Raw genomic sequence first — 20,239 nt, 5'->3', positions numbered from 1 at the left:
GATTTAAGGTTACATTTGTAACACCAGTGAATTAATTTTTCCTGGTTTCCTCTAGTTTTTGAACCTGTTGAAATAATCAAATTTAATCACAATTACTTTGACAGGAAAAAAATTAAAGGTTAACCTAAAAGACCCAAAATTAATCAGGTTAAACTGGTTGGATCAGAGTCTTTTTTAGGTTTACAATGTTATTGTTTTCATTTTAAGCTTGTTCATCATTTTGGGTTTAGTATGTTATTAAAAGGGTTTCAATGGTCACAATTTCCAAGCATTTGGTTGCTATTGATTTCATGGATTCAGGCTTTTTGTTTAAAGAACTGAATTTGTCATTTTATAGCAATTTGAAGCGACTCAACGACATTGTGATGCTCGTAAAATTAAGCAATGTTGCTAAAAATAAATCTACTCTAATTAACATATCACCAGTGAACGCTATTGCACAAATAATTCTTAGAAAAGTAAATATCCAACTGCACCTTTGATATTAAATTAAATATAACTTGTTCTAAAAAAACCTTTTACTTGTGAAATTAATGCAATATGGAATAGGAAATGATATTTTTTTCCAGGATGGTTAAATTCATTGGTAATCTTTTGTTGAACTTTTTCAGTGTTCAAACTGAAACCTAACCTACATTAATGAACACAAATAATACAATATATTATTATATTTAATAGTATTACTTACAGAAATGAGACCAATAGCTCAATCTTTTGCAAACAAGTAATAAGTGATTAACCTGCGCTTGTTCCTTTGGTTAGGAAAATTGGCTCAAGTTTACCAAATTGATTTTTCTTGATAATCTAATCATGGTTGATTATTTCCATACAACCGAATATAAATTGAACTTGAGTTTAGATGAGGATTAAACCCTTTGTAAAGGTACTATTTGTCACCATTCGGTTGTTAAATGGTTAAAATGTGTTTTGATATATTACTGTTACTGTGAAATCTTATTGTCTTTGAATCTATCGCTGTTTTACGGTTGAATCCGATTTTGATTTCATGATTACTTACTCTTTAGTTACTCTAAGCTTAAAAATCCATAAGATTTTGTAACAATAATTATTTGTAACAAAGACAATTGCTATAAATCATAAGCATGTTCAAATAAATAGCATTTATTGAACATTTACAGTGGTAATCCATTTTCAACAGATTTTCCTGTTGGGTTGATGAGTTAAGCTTTAATTGCCAGTTGAATGCTTTATCGTAAGCAACCAGTTGAACTTTGATCTTGAAATTAATTTACCGGAATGTAATAAGTTCATTTGCGATATGAAAGATATGCTTTAGCAGTGAAATCGTCTTCGACAAAATTTTCTTTCTGCTCATGGTGGAATGGTTTCTGTAAAGTTCAAAATTAAAAATGTATCAGAATTATTTTATAATTAGGTTTCACAAAGCAAATTTGAATTTAGTCTTTTGACAACTAACATCATGCATATTGTTCCCAGTGTAGGCAATGCATTTCAATTGCCATTCTCCAACAAGTTCATTGTATTTGGCTGATTCTTGGATCATTTCAAAGCAAGATTCTGCAAACAAAAAGAAGAAAAAAAACAATTGAATAAATGGAGGGAAAAATATGAACGTAACTATTTTACAATTTACCTGGAATGAATTGACTGATGATTAAATTTGCCAATTTTATTTCTTTATGGGTAGCTCTTATAGTGTCCAAAAGATCTTCACGAAGTTTGCTGTATTCACTTTGAATATCAGACAATTCACTTTTGGCTGAACATAAATAGTTGAAAACCTGTTAAGTGAATCATCCACATAAGTAGAGAGACCACGAAATGAATCGATTTATTAGTTCAAGCGTTGCTTCTTCACAAATCAAGACTTTACAAAGAAATTACCTTTTTTAATTTTTTATTGATTCCAACGACTTCTTCTTGAAGTGTCCCATAAAATTCCTCAATTTGAATCATTTCAGCTTGCTTCTTTTCCAATGCGATTTTAAGTTCGTCTTCTTTTTTTCTAGATTATAATTTATACACAATTTATTTTTTTGTTATCAACAACAATTTTACAATGTAATTGAAACACTTACTTGCGTGCCTCTAATTCAGCTTCACTTTCGATTAATAGTTTTTCTTGAAGCTCAGCTTTTTCCAATAGATTTTCACCTCCAACCATGATTTTTTCTTCAAGGCATTTAAGTTTCTCTAATAGTTCAGGGTTAGCAGGTTTTTTTTCAACTAACAAGAGAGATAAGGTTAGTAAGGAAAGAAACTGTTTTATCCCATGAAATTTAGTCAATTTTCTGCAAATGTTTCATTGATATTTTGATCTGGGAAAATTTACCGTCAATTTCGGGTTCAGGTTGTCCATTTTCAATATTTTCAGCCTCGGTAGCTTCCAGTTGTTTTCTGAGCTCAAGAATTTGTTCTTGGAATCGACGCAATAACGTGTCTTTTGCATCTTCGTTGATTCTTGCTTTGTTTTTGATATGTTTGGCTGTACTGGCGAATCTTAGAGTGCTTATTGTTTCCTCAATATTCGACTTATCGGGACCTGAAATCATACAATTCATTTTAGATTAAATACGAATAATATTTCGATTAACTTGTTAGTAATACTTACCGATACAAGCAATTAAAAGAGTCTTTGAATTACCTCCCAATGAGTCGGATAAAAGTCGAGTAAGTTTGGAATTTCTGTGAATAGAAGTCGATAATGTTGAAATCTTAAGCAACAGTTGAATGATTTCAAGATGAAATTGGTTAATTCTTACCGATAAGGAATGTGAGTTGCTTTAGGATCAGTTAAAGCGGCAATTACCAAAGAGAGAGATGTTAATGATAGGTTAATTTTGGCAGCTTCTTTAAGTCTATCCCCTTGAGTTCCTGTTTTACTCTGTCTTTCTGATCCAGCTAAATCGACTAGATTAAGTTTACCAACTCGAAGGTTTCCAGGTCCTCGTCCTTCTGATGGAGCAGCTACAAAATATCAATAATCAAATGAGAAAAAATGTTAATATTATTGATCAAAGAGTGAAATTAAGATGCCTGATACATACTTTTTATTTGTTCAATTGCTATAGTGAAAACAGTGTGTGACCGACTAGAATCTTTGTTGACATTTGTTGATGCTACAGCGCGCTGTTTATTTCCTGAAAAATAAAAATAGGATGTAAATATATTTTAACAAATGGAGAAGATTAAAAAAGGTTTAAAAAGTCAAAAAATTGAAAAGCATAAAATTATTATAATAATGTCAAAAAAAACAAAAACTTGAACAAAAATTAAATCACAGGGTAAATAGATTTAATTTGCAAACCTTTTTCGAGCAATTTTTCAAGCTCATTGACATTGTTGATCACAAAGCAGGATAAATCTTTGACATAAACACCACTTTGAGCTGATTCCTTCAGTTCTAAGGTTTTACTATTCTTATTCTAGATAAGTTTTATTAATAGATAATTATGTTAGAAGAACTATAAATTATTTTCAAGATGAGATAGCACTTGTATTTCAAACATTTTGCCATTTACTATTATTTTCCGATTGAATGAAAAGTAAAGAAAAATAGATTTCAATGAAACTTACCAATAAATCTCTAATCTCTTCATTATAAATTTCATAATAAGAAGCTCGAACTAAAAATTGAGTGTCTCTTGCACTGGCAGCAATAAAACCAAAAATATGAGCAAAGCTATGCGAAAGTATTCCCGCGGATGTATATGTTTTACCAGTTCCAGTTTGACCATAAGCGAAAACAGTTCCTAACAAAATTGAATAGATGTGCTTGTAAATAAACAAGTGACTACATTGATAAATTGACAAGGTAACCAACCATTATATCCATGAAGGACGGAATCAACAATGTGTTTTGCGGATTGAGCGTAGACTTGAATTTGAGTTGCTTCTGGACGGAAAATGGTGTCAAATGTAAATTCTCTCGAACCAACAATAATTGACTGATTATTCTCATCGAACTGTGGCAAGTTAAAACGGGAAAAAATAGGTTAAGAAGGGATAAAGAAGTTTTCGAGGGTAACTTACCTGAATAGCCATTGCTTTTTCATTAGACTCTGGTAGAAGAGGTCGACATCTAATAGCAACCTTGACATTGTCTTCTCCTGGTTCCTTATTCATTTTCTTTTGAAATTTTACACACTATTAGTCAAACAACTGAAGAATGTACAAAGAAATTTAGATGGCCAAAATGAATTCACAATTTATAGAAAATATGAGACAGAAACATATAAAATCACTGTTCAATGAGCAAATGAGGTGATTGATGTAAAGGGTGTTAAGGTTTATTTCTTGCAAAAACAGGGGGAGAGAAACGATATTATCTGAAGATAAAGATGAAATCACAAAAGTAAAAGGTTAATCAAAATACCCAAGCAAATGCAAGTGACCAATTCATATTTATCGTCATGTTATTACCATTTTTATCTTTATCTTCAGATAAGATCGCTTTAACCTTTTCCTACTTTGCAAGAAATAAACCTTAACACCCTTTAAATAAATTTTTACGAGAAGAGTGGAGTTTAATCACAAAAATTGGCTGATAATGCAGGTATTCAACCAACAGTTACAATTGTACTTTCAGATCAATATTGACAATTTACTAATGGACTCGATCGAGCAAACCAAAACAATCTCCATGGTGATTCGTGAAAAAATATTCGCTTTGGAGACCAGTTAGTTACTATAACCAGTTACCCAACCTCTGGCTCTTATAAAAGATGAAAAATGACATTTTTATGTTTGAATTTGGCGGTAACCATCAAGTAACCGGTTTTTTTGTACAAGCGCCAAACTCAATTTAAATTCAGTAAATGAATCAAGTTTCCATTTTTATTCTGTCTTATATTTGAATCGAAAAAGGTTAGTTGACAGATGAAGCATTATTAAAAAATTATTTCAAAATTTAGGATAAAAATTTGATCCAAAGTCTAGAGTTAAATTTCTTGAAAATTCCCTTGAATCTGAATTTGCTAAATTCAGATTATCACTTACACACTGGTGCTTTTATTGGTACAAAATTGTGCCTTTAAGAGTTTAACGATACATGTAAATGTACAAATTTACTGAATTGAAATTGGAGCTTGTAGTGTTGCCAATTAAAAATGAACATTTATGGTTTTTGTGGCTAATTGTGTATTTGTGGCTATTATTATTGCGGGTTTTAGTACGACCTTGTAAACTGTTTACGTAACCATGGTGCATGTTTCATTCAATCAGCTGTAATTTAGATATTTAAGAGGTACAACCAAAAGGTTGATTACTCTTTAACTGCAACCTTTTAGGTGAACTGTTTTAAATCAGTGCAAATATGACTAACGACTCTAATCCCCTTAAACCTGTGCAAACAAAAAACCCGGCTTTCGATGAAACTCGGTCATGTCTCTTACCTATTCTCAAGATGGACGTTGGCATAATCGATAAGGAGTACTCTAATTCGGTGATTAATTCGGATTCATTCAAGGAAACACTTTTTGCCTTTTATTCTTTATTGTATGAGAAAGTAGCCAAATTTGAAAAAGACCCATCAAAGCATCCTTTGGTTTACCAAAAATTATGCAGATATTTAGGATTATCACAAGCGCTCGTAATTTTTCCACAAATGGATACAGTCCGACAATCAGGAAAAGTGTATTGTTCCTATATAGATCAAATTATACCTCACATCTCTTTGGAAATTGATAAAAAAATGGAACTGTTTCCCATTCAAGCAAGAGCTGGAAACGGAAATCTAACCTTACCTTTCAAATCAACAAGCAGAGAAAATTTCTTCACTAAACTCAACACTCATCATCACGAAATAATGAACGGTCGACTCTTGGATGTTTTCAAAGACAATCGTTTGAAAGACTTTGTAAATTATGGCCTGATCGAAAGAGGTGGCTTTGGTCGTGTATATGCCATGCAAAATTTAACCGACAGATGTTTTTATGCCATTAAACTGATTCCTTTCAAGAGTAGAGACCAAATTCAGGCCGCAAAGATTGTCCAAGAAGTTATCCTTTTTGCTAATCTGCCAACCCACCAAAACATAGTCAGCTACAAAGGTTCTTGGGTGGAAAGTTATGTGAAAAGCTTCGTTCTTCCAGAAAATTCACCTCAAAGTACTAAAAATATAGAGAAATTAGTTCCATTTGATTCATCGTCATCTTCATCATCTTCAGAATCTCATAATTCAAATTTAAGCTTATCAAAATTATCATTAGCAGCATTGACAAAAAAGCACGAATTATCAGTCCAGTCATCTAATTCAGCTTTTTTCAGATACTCACCCACTCCAAAGATTATCCCATCGAAAGCCTATGACTCTTTACCAGCAGAACTTCCATCCAGATTTTCATCGGAACCTTTACCCGGGACTTCCTCGCAATTTTCGGAATTTTCAACTCACTATGAAGAATCTGAAGAATCTGAATATTCCGAATATCCAACTCAATCTGAACAATCTGAACAACCAATTCAATCTGAAGTGATACCAGAACTTAAAGTTGAAAAGGAATCAAAGAAAAGCTCAGATATTACAAAAGCTCCTGTGTTATATTGTGTTTTATTCATCCAAATGGAACTTTGTAAATTTAACTTAAGAACTTGGATCGACAAACGGAATGCTGAACTAATAAATAGTACTTCTGTAGATTATGATGCTGCAATTGATATAATGATTCAAATTTTAAGAGGTGTTCAACATCTTCATGAGCATAATTTAATTCATCGTGATATTAAGCCCCAAAATATTCTTTTTTCTTCTGCTGGAGTAGTTAAAATTGCTGACTTCGGACTAACCACCATTAACGATCTTCCGGAAAGTATTGCAGATGTAGCCAAGAAAGGTCCAGGAAAAAAACGAAAGCGTACTCAAGGATTAGGTACGAAAACCTACTCTGCCCCTGAACAACTCAAGAGTACTTCGTATGGTCGTAAAGCAGATATCTATAGCTTTGGTCTGATCGCTTTTGAGTTACTTTATCCCCTTTTCACGGATATGGAAAGAGCAGACCGATTTGAGCAGCTTAAAACTTTACAAATTTTACCCGATGAATTGACTAAACACAAGTGCCTTGCTGATCTAATCTTAAAAACTGTACAAAATGACCCAGATGCCAGACCTGAAGCATCAGAAATATTAGATAACGAAGAGATTATACGTTATGGTTGGAAAATTAATCTTAATCAACCATCGTACTCAGATTTGGTAATCCTAGTCAAAAATTTGAGCAACAAAGTGACTGAACTGACGGATATTGTCAAATCTCGAGATGAAGAGATAAAAGAATTGAAGAAACAGCTGAATCTCAGAGAAACTGATTCAAGTAAAGAGAAAGCACAAGGAGAGAAATGAAATCAAAGACATTAATCACTAGTTTTTAATTATTAAATGTCTATATATTTGTACATATTTTTGGTCTAACACCAAATGATTAGTAAATGAACATGAATAATTTTTGTTCAAACATTTTGACATAAAAACTTCTGTCTCAATTTTATTCCTTTTACTTCGTAAGATTGTTTAACATTTGTGTTGAAAAATTAATTTAAAAAATTCAAGTTTAGAATTTGCAAACTAATACAACAAGACAAACTCATCTTAACGTATTTCTTGCCAAAGACTCGAACATTTGATTTAAGAGTTGAGACTTGCTAGGTTTGTAGCAAAATAAAAACTGAATCCATTGGTACTGTTAATTAATTCATAAACAATTTTCGAGAAAATCAAGGTCAAAGTTAAAACTTCGAACGCCTTTTATTCAATTATGGAAGCAGATTTGTGTAACTCATTTCACTGAAAAGCAATTTAATAAATTCTAAGAGTTAGAATTTGTCTTATTAATTTATTCATAATGAATAGACATTGTATTGATTTAAAAATAAAAACGATATACTGAACATTTAGTACTGAAATATTACAACTTTTAAACACTCATTTCTAAGTTACAATAAGTGCTGAGATGAATATTTTGCACTGTTCGATAGATTTAAAGCTTTTGATTGGGTTATTGGGCATTCCATCATGAATAGATCGTTTGGTTAGAGTACTGTCCAAGTCAATTACGGTTTCTGTCCAAAATCACAATAAGTGACATAATTGCGCGTGAATTTTCCTCTCCATTTGCTGACTTTATGATGGTTGTTACTAAAAGACATAATTGACACAATTGTCTACTGAAAAACAAATGGACATAAACTGGTAAAAATAAATTTCTTTCGAAGTTAGACTTTGTTAGTTTGTAGGGACATAAAAACTGTGTCCATGTACGTGATTTGGAAGTTTCTCTCATCAATAGTTTTCGAGAAAATTGCGTTTGAAGTGGAAACTTCGAACTCCATTTGTACATTTACGGAAGCAGATTTTTTGCGCTTAACGCATTTACCTGATGTAACTTTTTATAATGAACCGAAAAATGTACTTATATTGAGAAACAAAATTTTCGGTTCATCATGAAACAGATCAGTTCGATTTTTATTTAAACCGACCTTATTGTGTGACCGTAAAAAATAAAGTGCTAATACTTATTATTTGACCATAAAAATAGTCTGCGAACATCATGGTTTCAATACTTTTTCCAATGCATCAATAGTTCTCTTGATTTTGGACATTCGTTAGCGAACTTTGAACCTCGAAATTTCGAAAATGGCTACACTTAAAAACATCATTCTTAGACCAACTTAATCCTTTAGTTGTTAAAAATACAATTCATCGAAAAACTGTCCATTAGCGCATTTGGATCGTGATAGTTGGGCTTTTGATGAACGCGCAACAAATTATTTAGCAAACAAAACTCACTTAAACCCATTTCTTGGTAAATAAAGCAATTTTCTGGTTAAAGATGCAAGAAGTGCGGCCAAAGTCTCTAGCATTTGTGTAAAGAGTTGAAACTTTGCAGATTTGTTGGTAAATAAGAACTGAATCCATTGGTGCAATTAAATCGCTCATCTGATGAACAGTCTTCGAGAAAATCGAGGTCAAAGTTTAAACTTTGATCGCCCTTTGTGCAATTATGGAAGCAGATTTTTTCTTGAAAATTTATTTGACTGATGTAAATTTAGATGAATAACCAGAAAATGTCCTAATTTTGAGGAATAACATTCCAGGTTTTCTGTAAAACAGATCAGTTCGATTTTTATTCAAACTGACCTTATTCTGTGACCGTGCAAATTAGAGAGCTAAAACTTATTATTTGACCATAAAAATGATTTGCGCACATCATGGACTGGATAATTTTTCCAATTGAACAACAGTTCTCTTGATTTTGGCCATTCGTACACGAACTTTGAACTTCGATATTACGAGAATGGTTACAGCTACAATCAATATTTTTTGTCCAAACATCAGATTGCATTATGGGCTATAATAATAATGAAATCGTAAATCACTCAAGATGCTACAAAAAGACTTTCAGCATTGTAATTGTTTGTGTAACTAGATTTGAGCTTGATTTATAAAGTTAGATGTAGCACAAGCAAGATTTTGTTTGTAGCAACCACAAAGCTTATGTGTTTGAAGGATATTCGTGATTATGTTAAATATCCCGGATTTTATACGATATTTAGGCATATTATATCATAACCCATAATGAAATCTAATATTTGGTGAAAGAATGATGACTTTAGATGTTACCATTCTTGAACTATTGAGGTTCAAAGTTTTAAGGCCAATGGCCAAAATCAAGAGAACTGTTGGTCAATGGGGAAAAGTATTTAATTCATGGTGTGCGCAAACAATTGATATGAACGAATAATAAGTTCTAGCACTCTAACTCTTATGGTCACAGAATGTGTTCGGTTTAACTAAAAATCGAACTGATCTGTTTTACAGAAAACCTGGAATGTTATTCCTCAAAATTAGGACATTTTCTGGTTATTCATCTAAATTTACATCAGTCAAATAAATTTTCAAGAAAAAATCTGCTTCCATAATTGCACAAAGGGCGATCAAAGTTTAAACTTTGACTTCGATTTTCTCGAAGACTGTCCTCCGGATTAACTATTTAATTGCAGCAATGGATTCAGTTTACATGCACCTACAGATCCACTAAGTCTTAATTCTTTACTCAAATGTTCGCGTCTTTGGCAGCACTCTTTGCATTTCATTTGCAAGTTTAACCAGAAAATTGGTTTATTCACCCAGATATGGGTTGTGAGTTTGTTATGTTGAATAAGTTGTTGCTTGTACATTTACAACGCAACCATCATTATCCAAATGCGCTAATAGACAGTTGATTGAACGAATTGACTTTTTGTCTAGTAAAGAATCAAATTGGAGAAAGAATATTGATTGTAACTGTAACCATTCTCGAATTATTGAGGTTCAAAGTTCGCTTACGAATGTTCAAAATCAAGAGAACTATTGATACATCGGAAAAACTATTGAAACCATGATGTGTGCAAACTATTTTTATGGTCAAATAATAAGTTTCAGCTCTCTAATTTTTACGGTCACAGAATAAGGTCGGTTTAAATAGAAATCGAACTGATCTGTTTTATGGTGAATATAGAATATTATTTCTCAAAATAAGTATATTTTCTGGTTTATCATCAAAAGTCACATCAGAGAAATGAGTTACACGACAAAATCTGCTTCCATAAATGTACAAATGGAGTTCGAAGTTTCAACTTCAAACTCGATTTTCTCGAAAACTATTGATGAGAGAAACTTCCAAATCACGTACATGGACACAGTTTTTATGTCCCTACAAACTAACACACTCTAACTTTTAAATAAATTTACTTTTATCCGATCAGGTTCCTTTTGTTTTTCAGTTTTCTGTCAATTTGTGTATAGATGTGTTAATTGGGTTAGTTGTGTCTTTTAGTAACAAACAGCATTAAGTCAGCAAAGTGAAAAGAAAACGAAAGCACTATTATGTTACTTATTTGTAATTTTCGAAGATTTTGGACAGAGATTTCATACAGAAACCGTAATGGACTTGGACTGTACTCTGACCTAACGATCTAGAAAGGATTGATGCAAAATAAAGCCAAACAAGAGGTGCGAATCTGGTGAGAAGGCAAAATATTTCCCTCGGCTTCGCAGGTTTAAGTCTCACCAAAATAGATGCAAACTCAAATCGTCGAAAACCAGAAAATGCTTCTAATCGTATTGACAGTCCGGTGTCAGAAGTAAAATTAATTTGTTTTATGAGACTTTCATTGGCATTCAGGAATTGAAACGCTTCGGTTATATTATCAGATAATACTCGATTTTCTGTTCTGTTTCATTGTTACTCTTTATACAGATAAGAGACTGAGTATATTAAGTTTCAATTTTTTTATTTGAATAACGTATAAACATTTACAAATATTGATATAATGAGAAAACATTCAAAAGTAAAAAAACTCAGTTCGATACTTTATTTGTGATAAAAAGACATGTATCAAATAGTTACAAAATATTTCAATGTTGAAATATTCAAAGAAATTGTTCATTTTATTTATCCTTGCGAAGCTTAGAGATCGTAAAGCCAATTGTGTCACTTTCAGCTGCATCAATATCATAAGAACCAATAAAACGTTGGACTTTCAATAAATCTTCTGATGTTAGATTATGAGCGCCTTCAAAACCTGGTTGACCGAAAAGATAAGGAGACTGATGTTCCAAACTTAAGTCAGGATGGTCGTGCAAAATTTTGGATACAATAGCTTCGTTTTCTTCTATGGTGAAAGAGCATGTTGAATAGATAAGGATTCCTCCTGGTTTTAGCAATTTAACAGCATTTTCAATGAGTCTTGATTGTACTTTCGGATAGGATAAAAAGCTGGCAAGACTTCTATCACCGACAAGTTGAGGTCTTTGACCAAGCCCACTACATGGAGCATCTAATAAAATACGGTCAAACGTTTCTTCACAAAATGGTGGTTCAAGGTGGCTCTGATTACTTGAATTAGTTTGGCCATCTTTAATGTTGATTGGTTTTGTACAATCGTGTGTAAAAACTGATACGAATTGATCCATTTCCCACCTCTCAAGATTAGCTTTCAATTTATCGATACGAGATTTAGATACATCACAAGCAATCAAGGTTCCTGTTAAATTCATTAAAGATGCTATGTGAGTTGTTTTACCGCCGGGCGCGGCACACATGTCCAAAATAACTTGTCCAGGAGATACTTCAAGAGCATGAACGGTGACCATGGAGGGAAAATTTTGAGCAAAGAAAAGATTATTCATGTTCCCATATAAAGATGGAGCTGGATAAAGGCAATCAGTTAATTGTACTCCAATTCCTTGAGGTGGATTGTCATTGAAAATGTCTCGACGATTGTATAAACTTATCCCATTTCCAATGAATACTTTAGCTCCTTTATAAGGTCTCTTCCACCCTTTTAAGCATTTACCTTCAATATCAACATACACAGCTACTTTGTCAAGTTTTCTTAAATCGGCTGTGGCACCAATTATTCCACCAACATAAATCTCTGATCCTCTGAGAACAGATTGGCCAGCTCTAAGATCAATAATAACAGGTTTACCGTAGGGCTTAAGGTTTTCAATTTTATCATAATAACCACCGTTTGTAATAACCAATAAATCTTTTAAAATTGAATGACCCTGAATAGACAATGACTCAACTGGAAACCGATGACAGCGACTTGATAGTATTTCTTTCAATTTGGTGATTGCAGAAGATTGGTCCAGTTTATTTGTGTTGAATCTGATTGTCGTATACTTTGGTGGTCTAGTTAACCATTTTTCCAACCTTTGAAAATTAAGTTCCTTGTCTTCTTCACTTCCATTCCCTTTTAGTAACCAGGAATTGAGTAAAGATTTTTTCAAAAATATCCTAAATTCATCAACACGTTTGAAAGGAGATTCCGGATAACAGGCCATTGGATTGGGATCCTTCGCATTTTTATGAAATAACCGCTGAACAGCAAAAAAACCACAATTCCTCAATGATTTCACTTGATTAAATAAAAATTTATTCAGTTGAAAAGCTGGCAATAGAAGAGGGAAGATAAGCATGTGTGAATGGCAAAAAATAATACAAAAAGAGCCCACAAAGAAGCAAATCAATCCTTGATGATCTTAAAAAACCATTATCATCCAACTTTGCGACCTAAATCAAGAAAAAAATACAAAAACCAATTAACACAGCATCATAATAAAGAAAATAAGAAAAGTGTAAACAAATAAACACATGTGAATAACAAAGCATAAAAAGCGTAAAGCGTAAAATGCATAAAAAGCATTAAATGATTCAAAATGATTCTTAATTAAAATTTTCGAGGTCAGATCAAGTTTTACTGGACAATTTCACTATTAAACACTTCATCAATAAAAAAACTAACAATTTACTAATATCAAAAATTAATAAATCATTAATAATATCACGAATAGAGCTTAAACTGGACAGATCTATGATAAGCTCTATTGAAGACAATACATTTTGTTAATATTTGATGTAATCTTGCTAATATTAACTTGGATTGTTTAAAATAATAGTTATTAAATTATCTCTAATTGAATATAAATATCACTTGAATGATAACTCTAACGTGGTTTGATTAGCATTGAAAATTTTGCTTTATTAATGTTATTCTGGTAATGACTTTATCAAAATGTATTTTGATACAAAGTATGTTGATTAAATAGATTTCATATTAAAGGTGTATTATTTAACCTGTTAATGATCATGTTTAATGATCATCAAATAAATCGGCCAATTTCGCAAAGATAATGGATTAACATATTACTAGACTGAATAAATATTAAAGAAATACATTTATGACGCACAATGAAAACTTGTAAAGCTAATATTACATGAAGTTTGAGTAAACTAGAGTTATGATTATCGATTTAAAACTGAATTTCTATCATGTTTTTTCAACGCAATAATTGAACGCCTACACTATCAAAATGATCAAAAACCATCATAATCATCACCAAAAATCATTCTTAAGCTTGATTCTTCATCTTCTCAATCTTATTTTTCTTTTTTTCACTAATGCTATCTTTATACTTCAACATCATTCCTGTAATGGTCACGATAATTTGATCAACTTTAAGAGGCACACCCTGATGATGATTATGATGATTCCTAGTCCCGATTAATGTGAAAAAATTGATTTACCTTTCTTCCTTTGATGTAAAGAACTGATGAAGCTGAAGTTATACACTGACAAAACACAGGCAACATTGAAAGAAGCTAAAAAGGATTGATTGAGTCACATTAAAAATGGCTGGTTTCTCTTTCTCCCGCTCAAATCAAGCCAGAGAGAGAGAGAGCAACAATCATGATTCATTTGCGATCAACACAGTGATTGGTTAACTTTTTGCTCTGTGAGTAATCAACAAGCTCAACCATATTTCTTTTGTTTTCAAATCAACGTCTTTTCGCTAACCTTGTGTCTCGAGGAAGACAATTTGGTGACTAAAATATTACATTTTTTCTTCCGTTTCTTGTTCTGCTTCAAAAAAGTCGGTGACACTGAAAGAGCCGAGTGAGTTAACTGCTACTTTCAATTTGTGTGATTAAATACAATAATTAGATTTACAGTTATTAAAGTAACTTTGTGCTGAATTGTTAACATCAAGCTTTTATTTTCCTTTAAGTTTATTACTTCGTATGTGGCTAAATGTTTACTTGACTTTTTACACTTTTGTTCAGTACCAGACCAGAATTTTCTGACCACCTCAGAAGGTCTGATGTGTCTGATCGGTAATACAACGATTAATAGTTATCAAAAATGGTTGACGGTTTTGCAAAAGGAGTTAAATTTGCTATGCTCATCGCAAATGGAGTTATATTTGTAAGTATTATAATTTTCATTTGATTTCCTTTCATGAATTCAATTATCATTGTGTCTGGGATTAATGATAATGAATAACTCATAAAATAGCAAGTTTCTTGCTATAAAAACTCGTGAAAAAAGAAAAATTTGTGTAATTTACTGCCCAATCAGCCTTTATTGGCTTTAAATTTCTTTGTCTTGATACTCTGTTAGATATTATCCATTCATCTCCTGTGATTTCCGTGATTAAATTATCGAAATTCAAGTGAAAAATGGAGGTAGTCAAGTTATTAATAACCAAAAGCTGATAGTTTATGATTGATTGAATTGAAAACAACAGTTCAACAGTTTTTGTAGGTGGATTCTGTTCCTACTAATCCATTTTCTTTCATCATTAATTATTCAAATTTACTTCTAAAGTTTTACTTGGCCATTGAACTACTGTCGTCTTACTACGAGTATCAATCATTTTAAAATCTTTTTCACCATCACTTTTTCATCTATTCATTAATTTGTTCTTTGGTCCATTCAATAACGCATTATGTTTGAGTTAGAAAGTGAATATTAGATATTAAAGCAATAATTTACTCTCAATCAGCAATAATTTAATTGCAGTGAATTGCACGAACCGTCCTCGTATCCCTCTTTGACAGTATAATTTGCTATCAGCTCTTAAACAGTGTCTGAAAAAATTGCAAATATACTTTTTCTGTATTTGAACCAAATTGTACATTTTAATTCTAATAATTTATTTTAATCCATCATTTCTGACCAGGCCGGCGGGATAACTGTTTTTTCGATTGGTGTATGGACTCTTTCGGATAAATCTTTTATGGAAAGGCTTCTAGGGACTAAATCATACATAGCCTCAGCATCTATTTTGATTGGAACTGGTGTGGTTGTGGCGATTATATCCTTTCTTGGATCTATTGGAGCTTGGAAAGAGATTCGTTCTGTTTTAATAACATTCTTTTTTATACTTGCTATGATTTTCTTGACCATGTTAACCGGAGGTATTTTGGGTTACATATTTCGAAGCGAGGTAAGGTTGTGAGTTTTATTTCCGCTCGAACCTTCATTTTGTTCAAATAATACTCCAGTACATAACTTTCACCCTACAACTATGACTGACTATGACAGTCAGTTGAACAAGTAGTATGTTAACAGCTCATATCCGTAATTTGCAAATCTCACTACCGATAGAGTAAATGCAGGAATAATTAGATTATTTGAAGTTATTATTTGATAAATCATTTTTAAGACCTTGCTAATCTATAATTAGTATTCACATTGATTTTCATGTAAAACTGCAAACAAGACAACAAGGGCAAAAAATTATTGATGCATTTTTATTACATTTTATTCAATTTGATTGAAAAATATATTGAAACTTTTTCATCTAAATTAGGATTGAATTATAACAGTTATTTTTGAATGACCTTTATCATATTATTAATATCTGTAATAATGAATTTTATTATTTGTTGACTTGAGTTAATATCAAAGGTTAATTTATCAATATTTGATCGGTTTATATTTTCAAGGAATGCTGCAGCATTCAGGTAATGTGAATTAGTAATACCTGAGGCACACCTTGTGAGTTTTGACGAGTCATCTCACAATTTCTAAGAATACAATGAATTTCAATCAAAAAGTTTATTTAAAGGTTGCTTGCAGTTTGTTTTGTATAGTTTTATTTTTGGCTATTCTGATCAGATTAAAACGGTAAATGTCATGTCACTGTCACTCAGTGAACCCTTTCTAAATAGTTTTCCCTCAAATTATTGTTCATTTTTTTTCTATTTCATACAATTAAAGGTTGATGAACGAATGCATTCAGAGATGATAATGACTGTCAAACTTTATGGAAACGATACCAAAGTAACAGAATCATGGGATGCTGTCCATAGAAATGTAATGTTTCTCATCAATTATTGAAATTTAATTTTTTTACTAATCGACTTCTTTTTCTTCTAGTTCAATTGTTGTGGAGTTATTCCTAATATTGCTAATCCGAAAGTTGGCCGTGACCAGAAGGCTTATAAAATTTGGATGCGAAATGTTAATTTTAGGCTAAGTGGTCCTCAAGTTCCTGAAAGCTGTTGCAAAAATCCACTTGAACCTCAGCAACGAAAGGCCTGTGTAAGAGATAAATTAGAAGAAAGATTTGTATTCATGGATGTAAGTATAATAGCAGTTAATTTAAACAATTTATTGATCGCTATTTCATTTTTATTTCATGTTTGTCTTGGTTTTGGATCTGGATCTTGGCGTTACTCAGGATTGTTATGAGAAAATGAAAGAGTTTGTAAAAGCTCATGCTTTGATTGTTGGAGGTATTGGAGTTGGAATAGCAGTTTTACTCATTTTTGGAATGATTCTTTCCTTGGCTTTATATCTTGTCATAGAATAGTGAATGGTTTAGGCGTATCGATCCCAAGCACTAATCATATCTTCATAATCCTTGATTTTCATTGCTGTCTATATAAATTATTTTAACATCAACATACTCGCCAACAAATGTAAATATCTGATGTTTCTATTAGATGAATAGACTATTAAGGTACAAGATGATGGATTGTTAACTAGCTAAAGCAATAATCACGCGATCTTTATCAAATTTATGAGAAGAGTGCTCTGGGAGTACAAAAAGTCCATTTGGATATGGAAGTAAAACAATCAGAGTATCTAAGGGATTTCTTGAGGAGTTATCTTCTTATTTACTCCGATTTACCTGTTTGTACTGAAGAAAAAAATATATCTAGATTACTTTCTATGTATTTAATCAGAGTAAATAATTAGTCAATAGTAATGATCTCATTTCAATTTGACTTATTCTATTTACTTCTCAATCTATTTCAATGTTATAGGCTTTCCCAGGTCTTCAATGATGAAATGTATTAATTTATTTTGATATTTACATTTTCTTAAGCCTAATTATCCGTGTGACCATCTTGTTTGCGTACAATTTACAAAGAAAAACTTAGAAATCTTTACCTTTTGCTAAATTGTGACCAAAATTTGAAAATATTAGACGGAATAAATTGCAACTTCAATATAAATTATTGTTCTCATATAAGATTATAAAGTCAAAATAAATTGAAGTACAAGTACTTTGTAAAAGTATCATGTAATCATAATGAGAATTAATAAAATGATAATCATTAAAATTTGTGATGATTAAAATATGTTTTTCACAAAATATTTATTTACAAAAAAAGAGCTTTATAAAGAATGGAAATTTAGATAAATATTTGTTCAGAAAAGGTCAAGTTCGAAGCTGCAGATTCAACCTTTTGCAAAAGACATAAGAGTCTCGATTTTGTTGATTAAGTTTTTACCTGGCATTTTCGTTAAATCGATTGATTTATAATTAGACTGGATATTTTGCCATTTACGATCACGAATAATTGAACTTGGATAGAAATCTTGATCCCTTGGATTAGTTGAAACAGCAACTACAGCTCCAGATGTTGGTCCATGTCGGATAGAAATGACTCTCTCATCGTTTGGTGAAGCAATCAAAAGTGATGAAGCTGTTCCGATTTGTTCTATAGAGCCGATTCCACAATTACTTGTGTATGAAATGCATCTCCATCCCATTAATTTGCATAAATTTTGAATTGTTGACAAATGATGATGAGAAATAATGCTCAGCAATGTTTCTCGAAGTAATCCGACATCATAGTGTAAAGTATACTTTTTACCTTCTCGGCAGATAATGGTCATGTTTTTAGAACTAACGTGAATGGTTACTGGAGTACGATTGAGAGATTCGTAGCCACTTGAAACAATAACAATTTTGATACAACTACGAATAGGACTATTCAAACATAAACAATGTACAATAATAATAGCTTCCTTGATTTCTTTAGAAAGATCGTCAATAGTTTTTAAAGCTTGATCACGGAGAACAAAATGTTGGGCTTGAGCAATTATTTGTTCTAACATGGTTTCATTTTTACACGATTCGGTGAGTACATGGCGATCATAGGCTTCTGGTCCAGCAAAATATCTTAGACGACTCAAACCTAAAGTCGCTGTTGTTGGATGAGGCATTGGATGATGAAGAGCGTTGTAATGAATCTCTCGGAGTAACTGATGTAAAGTATGCTCTAATACATGCTTATGAGGGAACTTCACGGATTCATTATTTTTCTCTGCAATTTCGTGATTCTCAAATTTACCAAATTTTCGCTTCTTTTTTGGTGGAGTTAAATGAACTAATCCAATATTTAGTTGAATTCCAGGAAATAAAGTTGCAATAATTACATTACTATTAACTATAGTTGGAATAGGAAATTGAACTTGCACTGCCTCTTGGGCAAGCTTGGCGAACAATTCCTTACAGAAAAGCACATTCTGAGCATTTTCAAGCTTCTGTTGCCAAGTTAATTCAATTTTCGAGAGAGCCTCTAGGTCAATGACAGGTTTGATAGGGTCGTCATCGAGTTCATTCCGGCCTTCTTGAACACATACATGTATGTAAGCTACACCCTCAAGATCACTCGGAATTTTAACCTTTAATGCACTCTGTTTGGGTCCTGGTCCAATAGGTGAGTTGCTCGATTGATTTGGAGATGCTTGCGTTTTTGGTGGATCTTCATTCTTGGTTACCTCAAAATTTCCTGGGTGAGGATACCATGAACCAGCTGATCGATAGCTAAGATCACCAATTATAGAGTTACCGGCTCGCCTCAATCTCCAACTTTGTCTCATCTGCATAAGCTCAGAATGAAAGTCAGATGTTTGACTTCGAGATGCATCATTTTTACTCTGCTTGATTCTATCAGCTCCGCTCATGATAATTGATGCGGCAACAGCGAAAGCTTTCTTTTTAGCAACCAGACTGACAATTGGTTTTGTGTCAACAGAGTCTTGAGAAACAGGATCAAGAACAAGATATTTTTTTTCTTTGGCTATATTGAGAACATCTTCCAGAACATGTATTTCAGTTAATGCACTGCGAATTTTATTTCGAGCTGATTCCCAAGGCCATTGAGGTGCCGCGAGAGAAGGCGATTCTTTAGTTTCGGAGGTATCATCATTGTCTTCTTCACTCTCAATTGAATTAAAATCAATCCGCTGAACCATACGAGCTAAATTCTCGGACATAGTTAAGGGGGATTGATATTTCTCTTGGCCATCATAAGTCACTTCTTGTACCGCATACTCATCTGTAATTTCAATGCTAACGGGTACATTAAATTGTGAAGACATCTAAATAATAGAGAATAAACAAGCATATGAATATTGAGACAAAATTGACAAGAAAAATATAACAAGTAAAGTTTAAAATGCAAAGACATACCTTTAGAGAGCACTGAGAAATTTGTTTGTTTATTTACAAAATAATTCAAATTTGCAGATGCTAAATGTATTGAAACAGGAACGAAAATATGACAATTAAATTGATTAATACAATTAACGTTTTCAAATGATTTCAAAATGTTATAAAAGGTTGTTTTGACATCAATCTTTAAAAATATGTTTCATTCAAAAGACCGATTTTTCCGGCAACCAC

At 32.1% G+C, this 20,239-nt stretch overlaps 5 protein-coding genes across 7 annotated transcripts; 2 read left to right on the top strand and 3 right to left on the bottom strand.

Annotated features, from left to right (window-relative positions):
- Positions 1-1,106: 1,106 nt before the first annotated feature.
- On the bottom strand, positions 1,107-4,625 carry LOC107365038 (kinesin-like protein KIF3A). 2 transcript variants are annotated; one of them, XM_089269132.1, is made up of 14 exons: positions 4,452-4,625; positions 4,015-4,225; positions 3,806-3,947; positions 3,559-3,734; positions 3,290-3,407; positions 3,030-3,122; positions 2,745-2,949; positions 2,594-2,667; positions 2,315-2,524; positions 2,061-2,208; positions 1,867-1,987; positions 1,616-1,763; positions 1,439-1,539; positions 1,107-1,349 (listed from the first exon to the last, which is right to left on the bottom strand). In XM_089269132.1, exons 2-14 carry the CDS (start codon positions 4,105-4,107, stop codon positions 1,269-1,271), a joined length of 1,710 nt encoding a protein of 569 aa, XP_089125258.1. In that variant the 5' UTR covers positions 4,108-4,225; positions 4,452-4,625; the 3' UTR covers positions 1,107-1,268. The 2 variants fall into 2 exon arrangements, with proteins under 2 accessions (XP_089125258.1, XP_089125259.1); XM_089269133.1 differs by lacking the exons at positions 3,290-3,407; positions 4,452-4,625 and having other exon boundaries at positions 3,030-3,111; positions 4,015-4,249.
- Positions 4,626-4,799: 174 nt separating this feature from the next.
- On the top strand, positions 4,800-7,452 carry LOC107365001 (eukaryotic translation initiation factor 2-alpha kinase 1). Its single transcript, XM_015932458.3, has one exon. The coding sequence runs from the start codon at positions 5,297-5,299 to the stop codon at positions 7,322-7,324; it is 2,028 nt and encodes a 675-aa protein (XP_015787944.1). The 5' UTR covers positions 4,800-5,296; the 3' UTR covers positions 7,325-7,452.
- Positions 7,453-11,236: 3,784 nt separating this feature from the next.
- On the bottom strand, positions 11,237-14,194 carry LOC107364952 (tRNA (cytosine(72)-C(5))-methyltransferase NSUN6). The gene is made up of 2 exons (XM_015932409.3): positions 14,055-14,194; positions 11,237-13,040 (listed from the first exon to the last, which is right to left on the bottom strand). Exon 2 carries the CDS (start codon positions 12,944-12,946, stop codon positions 11,411-11,413), a length of 1,536 nt encoding a protein of 511 aa, XP_015787895.1. The 5' UTR covers positions 12,947-13,040; positions 14,055-14,194; the 3' UTR covers positions 11,237-11,410.
- A 37-nt stretch (positions 14,195-14,231) lies between these two features.
- On the top strand, positions 14,232-17,901 carry LOC107364954 (CD151 antigen). 2 transcript variants are annotated; one of them, XM_015932410.3, is made up of 6 exons: positions 14,232-14,424; positions 14,592-14,733; positions 15,491-15,757; positions 16,534-16,629; positions 16,693-16,896; positions 16,997-17,901. In XM_015932410.3, exons 2-6 carry the CDS (start codon positions 14,671-14,673, stop codon positions 17,126-17,128), a joined length of 762 nt encoding a protein of 253 aa, XP_015787896.1. In that variant the 5' UTR covers positions 14,232-14,424; positions 14,592-14,670; the 3' UTR covers positions 17,129-17,901. The 2 variants fall into 2 exon arrangements, with proteins under 2 accessions (XP_015787896.1, XP_089125254.1); XM_089269128.1 differs by lacking the exon at positions 14,232-14,424 and having other exon boundaries at positions 14,494-14,733.
- On the bottom strand, positions 17,886-20,179 carry MED17 (mediator complex subunit 17). Its single transcript, XM_015932408.3, has 2 exons — positions 20,027-20,179; positions 17,886-19,935 (listed from the first exon to the last, which is right to left on the bottom strand). The coding sequence occupies exon 2, from the start codon at positions 19,933-19,935 to the stop codon at positions 18,004-18,006; it is 1,932 nt and encodes a 643-aa protein (XP_015787894.1). The 5' UTR covers positions 20,027-20,179; the 3' UTR covers positions 17,886-18,003.
- Between the last annotated feature and the right edge of the window lie 60 nt (positions 20,180-20,239).

The sequence above is a fragment of the Tetranychus urticae genome, chromosome 3 (genome assembly GCF_039701765.1).
Source record: "Tetranychus urticae isolate SD_2017Ah chromosome 3, NJAU_TeUrti_SD_1.0, whole genome shotgun sequence".
NCBI lineage: Eukaryota > Metazoa > Arthropoda > Arachnida > Trombidiformes > Tetranychidae > Tetranychus > Tetranychus urticae.
The sequence above is the reverse complement of the archived record's forward strand: the minus strand, read 5'-3'. Positions and strand labels throughout refer to the sequence as shown.

Excerpts from the sequence above, each read along its gene's own strand:
- LOC107365038 (XM_089269132.1), bottom strand. The coding sequence starts at position 4,107 with ATGAATAAGGAACCAGGAGAAGACAATGTCAAGGTTGCTATTAGATGT. Across the intron at positions 3,123-3,289 it reads TGAAAAATTGCTCGAAAAAG|GAAATAAACAGCGCGCTGTA; the intron begins GTTTGCAAATTA and ends TTTATTTTTCAG. Across the intron at positions 1,988-2,060 it reads GCTGAATTAGAGGCACGCAA|AAAAAAAGAAGACGAACTTA; the intron begins GTAAGTGTTTCA and ends ATTATAATCTAG.
- LOC107365001 (XM_015932458.3), top strand. The coding sequence starts at position 5,297 with ATGACTAACGACTCTAATCCCCTTAAACCTGTGCAAACAAAAAACCCG.
- LOC107364952 (XM_015932409.3), bottom strand. The coding sequence starts at position 12,946 with ATGCTTATCTTCCCTCTTCTATTGCCAGCTTTTCAACTGAATAAATTT.
- LOC107364954 (XM_015932410.3), top strand. The coding sequence starts at position 14,671 with ATGGTTGACGGTTTTGCAAAAGGAGTTAAATTTGCTATGCTCATCGCA. Across the intron at positions 14,734-15,490 it reads TCGCAAATGGAGTTATATTT|GCCGGCGGGATAACTGTTTT; the intron begins GTAAGTATTATA and ends ATTTCTGACCAG. Across the intron at positions 15,758-16,533 it reads GTTACATATTTCGAAGCGAG|GTTGATGAACGAATGCATTC; the intron begins GTAAGGTTGTGA and ends ATACAATTAAAG.
- MED17 (XM_015932408.3), bottom strand. The coding sequence starts at position 19,935 with ATGTCTTCACAATTTAATGTACCCGTTAGCATTGAAATTACAGATGAG.